The following is an 8422-nucleotide window of genomic DNA, read 5'->3' on the forward strand; positions in this document are numbered from 1 at the left end:
GGGTGGCGGCATCAAATTGAAATTGAAAAATATATTATTTGCATACGACATACTTATTTGCAAGCACTTATTGTTTCGCTCTGGTCACTGCACTCATTTATACGATTAAATAGGCATGCGCATTTTGATATGAAGAGTGTAGTATATACGGAAAATATACATATTCTTTAGAAATAATTACGTACATATACGTGAACAGAACAACCTTTATTCCAGTAAATCACTTTTGAGTTTCATCATGGTCCGCAATGATGATTAAGTTTGAATTGCAGTTCGTAGTGGGAAAATTATACAAACATATTTCATAGAAACTTGAAATGATGCCCATTTGAATACTTGCACCAACCAAAATCTTCTACTTACCTTTTGTGATTGTTTAGAACCAAAACTACCAACTCTGTATTGATCTACATATCTATTACATATGTATATATATCTATATTCCATATTATAAGGATTGATTGATGTTGAGCAGTATTGATTATAATCGCATTGTGAAATAATTTCACATGTAACCGTAACCCATTCCTTTGAACCACTGTGCCCCAAGCCCCACCAAGAATACGTTACATTTTAAATTTAAATTCGAACATTCGGATCGAGCCGACCACTTTGTATCTCACGAAAGCGGTTACTTTTTCGAGACTCGTGGATTGCTCTGCGCTAAAATTTCAGCGTGCTTTTTGCCTTTGTGCGAATGAGCGAGCTACTTTGTTGTTGCCAAGCTGGCATGAAATCCAGATTTCACATCCAAGAAAAAAAAACAACTCAGTGCGTCATCGGCTGCGTCATCAATTCGGGATGACGACGCCTCGCCATTCCCATTCGCAATTCCCCTTCCTGATTCAGATTATCCATTCGAAGCTCCGTCACATCGACATTCCCCAAAAACAGGCACACAAACTCGTATATCTTGATTCGCCAGCGGGCGGACGCTTTAGTTTGTGAATATACCCTGACTTTGGAGTTTCAGATTCGCACGAAATTGTGGAAGGTGAAGTTCTCGAAGTGAGTGAGTGAGTGGTTTGGATGGGAAGTGCATGATGCACGGCCGTGATGCGGCTTTTATAAAAAAAGTAGATTAGGTTGTGGCACGTGGTCTGGCGATTGCACTTGCAGTGGAGCTCTGATGAATGTTAATGTCATGCGGTCTTTTCAAACCCATAAGTATGAAAGTAAGTTGGACTCCATCAAGGTTTCAGGTCAGGGTAAAATAGGCATATATAAATGAATATTAAGACATTGAATCCCTTATATATGTAGATGTAGAATGCAGATTAAATTCGTCTATCTGCAAACTACAAGTTTGTGTAAACATCTCGCGCGGTAAATCGTATCTAGCATCGCAAAAGATACACTCTCACTAGTTCGAGCGTGCAGTATCTGTATGTGGTTATGGGTATGAAACACAACAGGTTGTCGACGGTGTTTGGAGAAAGTGCTTATTGCCAGCAATACCATCAGGTGCAATGACCACATAGGTATAGGTGAACCTAGTCGGTGGATGGTTGGCTCGAAAAAGCGTATAAATTGTCATGGAAACGCAACGCTCTGTGGACGGCACAACATGCGAGGGAACTTGATCTGATTAAAGCTCCATAATCAACTAAGGGAGTTTTCCGACGAAAAGATTGGCCATATAACTGCTAAGAAATACCTAAAGCCTAAGCCTAAATAGAAACTATTATAACTTTCTTTTCGTACAAAGAGAAACATGACAATGTAATGGTTAAGTCCGTTGAACTTTAACTATGTGATGTCTTTGGAGCTTAGATAAGGAGATACATAACTTCATGTGGTAAAGATCGCTTTAATGTTTCTTGAAATAAACGTATTGAACTTCGATAAGAAGATACTTAACATTACATATAGTTTCTATTTAACATAACTTCTTGAACCAAACCTTAATAGTTACATAAACTCTGAAATTGATCATGGAGGGATTGGAGTACTCAATCTTACAGATACATCTACTGCTTCCTCTTCCGCTTGAAGGCCGCAAACAAGGGTTCAAGTACAGCAAACACTTTCTCGGTCACACGTATCTGTTCGCTGCGTAGGTGGTGAAAATTGCTGCCCTTTTTCCCAGTCCCGATTCTTCACAGATGCATTTCCCAGATGCCAGCATGCTGAGGATTACCCATTGTCCGTAATATTTGTATGGAAAGGATGCCCCGTCGAAATGCTATTGATGAACTCTCGCACACATGCTTGGAAATATTATTACTAGTCACGGCGTGGGAACCGAGGCAGAAATGTCCCAAGATCCATGCAGAATATGGCCATTTCTGGAGGTAAAGGTGGGTAATTTGCGACACATTTATAATACGGGTACACGGCACCGGCATTTCCCAGGTGAAAATGCGACATTGCAAATAGTCGTCACCCTGCTGTACGGATGTATCCCAGATACATAGATACAGAGAAATTGGTTTGTCAGGGAAATCAGATTTTCAAGAAAAAGTTAGCCCTTTATTCTTAACTCGGACGCAAACGAGACGGTGAGGTACAGCCTGCCGAGGACCATTAACCCTGTCAACCCCTAAAATGACAATTGTTTGAGCTATCAAAAGGATATTTTTCAATAAAATATTATCCAAAATAGTTTCCCCTTTCTTCCGAGATGGATTGTTATGCATATGTGCTTTTCTTAAAGGGGTACAACAATTTCACAGTTTTTCCACACAAAAGCAACGCCGACCGACCCACATTTATGAATGGAAAGTATCCTTAATCTTATCATCATGGGGTGGGTTGGACTTCGACCGAAACTTTGTCAAGTTTCCTCATTTTTCACGATAGATCCAAGCGAACTTTGGCCCTTTTCTTCAATTTTGTAATTGCGCCGTTTATTTGCCCATTGTATTTTCGCGCGACCCTGTTTCACCTGGGAAGATCCCGGATTCTTTGTTCTTTTGTGACACCAAACTAGCTGGAAAACCTCTTTTTTCATATTGTCATCATTGTTACACTTCTCTTTGTAAATAAAAACTTGACAATTTTCTGAAAAAATATATGCGCAATAAACAACGATGGCTAGATCAAGCAATCAAAATCTGATAAGATTTGTTTATTTATTTATTATTTACTTAGCGCCTTAATTAAATTTGCCCAAAAGTTGGCTATGATTGCGTGTCGTTCGGATTTGAAGCTATCTTTTCAGATTCGCGCTTTCGTTGTTCGCGGCAGTTAATCCAAGAAACAAGTTCTCTTAGGAACATTCAATCTTTCGGTCGACTGATTCAGCATCCCTCAATGAAGTTCAACGCTTCTACGCACTAAATACAGCCTGCAGTCGAAAAGGACCTCTCCATCCAGTCCTGTGCACCACCTGCTTCCTGTGGATGATGCTGGGATTCCGAGATATCCTTGCGCTGAACATATGCGCCTACGCTTCTTGGTTTTGTAATTTTAGGGGCTGTTCAAATTTTCAGGATGCTGAAGGTCCTAAAAAACGATATCAACTGTACACATGACGAGAAACACAAGGGTAGTCTCCTTGCGTGGATATGTTTGAAAGTAATGAACAGAGTTGGAAATCAGTCAGTGAAATCATATCATTTTTCGAGAATTTCTGAAAATTATTGTAAAATATTCAAAATGAACAGTCCTTGTGTAGCAAACTATTTGGCAGGATATCTTAGTCCTAAAAATAATAAATACGGGAAAAAATCGAGAAACTAACCCACTAAAACACCTGATTATTTTGTATACACGCATCAATATATATTTGCAAATATATAATATTGTATATGCTTATTTACACAGTTATAAATATATATAGTTATTTAAAGACATGTATGTGTGTACTATTGTTTAACAAATGCCATGTGTGCATAACGTTTAATAAATTTATTTGTACGTTTGCAGAGTAAATACGTTTTTTGTTGTGTGTAATACCATTTCTGCGATATTGTTTGCAATAATACACTGTAAAAAGCTATACCTTGATATTATATATATATATAATATAAAAGGTACTTCGCCATAATATGTTATATACCAAAATTTCCTTTATATGTCTCGTTCAACGTTGGGTTTTTGGAATGCATAGAATTGGAAATGGATTATTTATATAGAGATGCTTTTAGTACACCCTTATGAGGACTTTAAACCGTATCTGTTTCAAAATAATAATAAATCAAACCCCGAAACCTTTGATTTAAAAAATCTTCTAACATAATTGAACATATTTCTGGTATTACATAGAAAATAAGTATTATAATCATTTCCAAAAGAACAGTAACCAATTGATGTAGTTTTATCTATGTACATTTAACTTTTCAGAAATAATAAACCGAAACCATAACAAATGTATCTTTCACTGTCCATAACCGATATTGATTTGATTTTGGTTCACGATCTGTATTCGGGTTGAAGCTTTGGGTTCCAATTGGAAGAATTGACTTAGGAATATCCGGACGTCTCGTTTTCGCTTTCCTCTACAATGGATTTCTTGTCCTCCGGCTTGCTGCGTCCTGTGAATCTCTCGAAGATGGAGTGCTTACTGGACTTCTTGCCACCGGATGTTGCCTTGAAGGAACCCCACGGCACCTTTCCAGCCTCCGAAGTGGTCATCAGGATGGAGTACGAGGAGCAGACCTCACCCTCTTTGCTGTTGCGAATCCCGTAGAGGAAGTACACCACCATACCGATGCAAACCCAGACAAAGAACCTTACCCAAGTCACGGCATCCAGATGGACCATCAACAAGATGTTACAGAAGATTCCAAGGGCAGGAACGAAGGGAACCAGGGGCACTTTGAAGATCAGGCCACGGGTGTTCTGGTTATGGACAGCTATCACGGCCACGCAAGTGCTGGCTGCGAAGATGATGAATCCATAGATGATCAGGGCCCACCAGGTGCCCGTATACAGTTGCGTCCACGACACCTTCAGCTCCACACAGATGGCAAAGCTCAGGAAGATGAACAGCATCACGGCGACGGAGACCACAGATCCCGGTTCGAAACGTCCTAGTAGGGGTTCCAAGCACCTGAACTGGGCCTTAAGTCTTCCAGCTAGGACCTCCTCTATCATCTCACTGGTCGGCGAGGAAGTATCCATGCTGGACTGGGACGCCACATCCTCATCATCATCGTCGTCGTCGTCGGGACTTCCCGCCACTGCCGGTACCCTAATCGTGGTATGAATTCGCTCCATGGGACGGTATCGCAGGATGATCACACTGGCCGAAACGATGGTATAGGCCAACAAGGTGCCAATGGACATGAACTCCACCAGCTTGGCCAGATCGAAGACCAAGGCGAGGCAGGCACTCATTACCCCGGATACCACTAGATTCAGCAGCGGCACCTGGGTAGTCGGGTTAATCTTGCCGAAGCAGCTGAAGAGCAATCCATCCGAGGCCATGGCGTACATGCAGCGTGGCAGGGCGAACAGCGATCCCAACAGGGTGGTGGTCATTCCACACAGAGCTCCTATGGAGATCAGGTACTTGGCCCAGGAGAGGTTCAATTGACCAAATGCCTCCGGCAATGAGGCAGCCGGATTGATCTCACTGATGGGAATCATGAGGGTCAGGGCGGCGCTGACAAGGATGTAGCCCACTGTCACCACGAACAATGAGATGATAGTGGCCACGGGTATGGATACCGATGGGTTTTTGGCCTCCTCACCGGAAGTGGCTATGGAATCGAAGCCCACAAAGGCGTAGAAACAGGTGGCCGCACCGGCGATGACTCCTCCAACGCCGTAGGGCAGGAATCCACCCTCTGCCTCGGACCAATTCTTGCCATCCGCATACCAGAATCCCACGCTGATGACCAGAATCATCACGGCTATATTGACCAGGGTGAGGAGACTATTAAACACCGCCGTGGCCTTTACTCCTCCGGCCAGAGCAGCCGCGTAAACAATGCAGACCAGGAAGGCCAAGACGTCGGGGTATTGGGCCAGTCCGGGCTCGTGGATGCCACCCGTTAGCTCCAGCGTTGTGTTCCCAATCCAACCGCCCAGCATCGAATCCACGTATCCACTCCAGGCCCTGGCCACCGAAGCTGCTCCCAGCATGTGCTCCAGCAGGATATTCCAGCCGATGACGAAGGCCCAGAACTCGCCCATCGAAATGTAGGTGTACACATAGGCCGATCCCGCCTTGGGCACTCGAGTTCCGAACTCCGCGTAGCACAGGGCGGCCAGCATCGATATGAATCCGGCCAGGATGAAGGATAATATGATCCCGGGTCCGGCCATTTCCTTGGCCACAGTTCCAGTCAGCACGTAGATGCCAGCGCCAACCATATGGCCAATGCCTGGGGGTAAATACATGGGTACATACATATATGATATATGTGGAGATAGTCTTTTTTTTTGGTGGATGACACATACTCAAATTTCTGGTTCTTGTAAAGCAATAATTCAGATGTCAAGGAATATTGATAAGGGAAATCATGTTCTATTCCTATGTGAAGGGTTTTAAAATCTCTAGGAATCTCTAGGGGATTTCAAAAGCATCTCTCTGTCTTCATATCAGGGATTTTCTTTACTTTGAAGGTTAGTCTAGTGCGTTGTTAAAAATATATATAAATAATAAAAACTACTTGGGGAATGGCTTTTAAAGAAGTTGTTGAATGTTTAGCAAGTCATTTTGGCCGAAAGATGCGCATGTGGCCCTGTGAAACTTGTTTAAAAATTATTAAATACTTAAACATTCAACGTGTTCAAATAAAAAAACAGTAATTTCTACAATGTATCTTTAAGTACCCCCAACTCTGAACTTTAAGATAGCAGATGTTTGCATTGAAAGCATTGTAGCCCCAACATATTGTTCCCTAATCGGAGTGGGAGACCGGAGAACAAGCCGGTTACTGATCGATTAACCGAAAGTACCCAATAGAGCGATGTCGAAGGTGTTGAGGCAGCGGTTCAGCGGCGTCTCCATGACGTCAGTGGGCACCGACTTGGTGCGATTCATCTTGGTGCAAATGCCCGACAATATGTGCCTCAGGATCGCACGTCGTGAGCTCGGCATCCTGGTCGAGACAAAAGTTGAAACCGAGTGGAAAGGAGTTAGCGCCTCTTGGGCCACTTGAAGGATCTGAATCTGGGGGATATTTGGATGTATTCCACGGAATATTCGATGCGGCACTCGGGACACTTTCACTTGTTGTACACAAACAGCTGTGACTGTATCGATTTTTGCATCAAATTCGAAAGCTCAGTGGGCGACTTGCCGAGTGTTTGCACACGGCCAGGAGGCAGCTTTCGTCACTGAGCTTTTTTTGAAGTGCGATAAAATTGTCACACCAAATAGTTTTCAAAAAACCTTTGGTATGGAAATTATAGAGTAAACTACAAATTATTATTCGGAATATTCCGATATCTTTTAGTTCTCAATGCGTTGAATAATCTCTAATGAAATATTTATATTTTTAGTTAAGCCTTAAACAATTTTTTTTTATATTTATTTACCAAGTTTTTTAGATTTAGGTCCCCGCAAAGTATACCATTCAATTCCGTTTAATCGGAAATAAAATATCTGCATATATTTCCATATAATGGAGCATACTTTTAAAGGCCACTTAACTTCGTTTGAAAGCTTGCTTGTGTTTGTGTGCCAAAACCGGAAACTAAATTACCGTAACCATTTTAAACAAATTGCTGTTACACTTGCCAATCAAATGATCGACATTTGTAATCGGAATGTCGCTTAGTGATGATTAGAATAATGCATTTACAAAATTATCGTATATTTTAAGCTAAAAGTCTTTCAAAATTGATGCCAACTAATTGCACATAAATATTCCGAATACTAGCAAAATAAGGAAATTATGAGTACCGAATGCTAGTACTAAAATTTAATAATAAACAGCCAATAAGTTGTATTATTATTATTTTATGTCTGAAATTAGTTTTAATCGCCACAAGGTGTGTTCGCACCAACAAAACTTGTTGGAGAACCAGTGAGGCTTACTTTTGCCTATTTCTTCGCAGCCAACAATGTCCGGTAATAACGAAATGTCTGATCACGAATTTGTTTTGTCACTGCCGCCGAGCGAATGCAAGAATATGTGATCTTTGCTGATCCACGCGATAGATAGGTTGTCACACCCTTTATGGCGACCAAAAATTACGTTTTCCATTAAACATATGTTGGTGTTTTTAAGTGTAGTTCGCAACACTTCTTTATGTGTTGAAAAGCCCAATCAACGAAACTTTAGTGCAATGCAATAAGTTAGGGTTTTTAAGTAAAGATGTACCAAGTACTGTTAAGTCGAATGGGAAGTACTCTTGGGGATTTCTTATAAAGCTAAGTTGGTAAATTAGTTATTAATAATGTTATATTATAAAAAAGCATTACCATATTTCACATCTCTATGATAACAGAATGATTATAATTAGATGACAAAAGCTTTGTAGATATAGATCCTTCTTTAAGGAGAGACCCTTCTGGGATGGT

At 41.3% G+C, this 8422-nt stretch overlaps 1 protein-coding gene across 1 annotated transcript; it reads right to left on the minus strand.

Moving 5' to 3' along the window:
- Positions 1–3762: 3762 nt before the first annotated feature.
- On the minus strand, positions 3763–7134 carry LOC117141096 (cationic amino acid transporter 4). Its single transcript, XM_033304412.1, has 2 exons — positions 6853–7134; positions 3763–6275 (listed from the first exon to the last, which is right to left on the minus strand). The coding sequence occupies exons 1-2, from the start codon at positions 6992–6994 to the stop codon at positions 4408–4410; spliced, it is 2010 nt and encodes a 669-aa protein (XP_033160303.1). The 5' UTR covers positions 6995–7134; the 3' UTR covers positions 3763–4407.
- Positions 7135–8422: the final 1288 nt, after the last annotated feature.

The sequence above is a fragment of the Drosophila mauritiana genome, chromosome 3L, assembly GCF_004382145.1.
Source record: "Drosophila mauritiana strain mau12 chromosome 3L, ASM438214v1, whole genome shotgun sequence".
Classification (NCBI taxonomy): domain Eukaryota; kingdom Metazoa; phylum Arthropoda; class Insecta; order Diptera; family Drosophilidae; genus Drosophila; species Drosophila mauritiana.

Bases quoted from the DNA above. Each gene is read 5' to 3' on its own strand.
- LOC117141096 (XM_033304412.1), bottom strand. From the start codon at position 6,994: ATGCCGAGCTCACGACGTGCGATCCTGAGGCACATATTGTCGGGCATT. The intron at 6,276-6,852 runs GTACTTTCGGTT...ATTTACCCCCAG, and splicing joins CTTCGACATCGCTCTATTGG to GCATTGGCCATATGGTTGGC.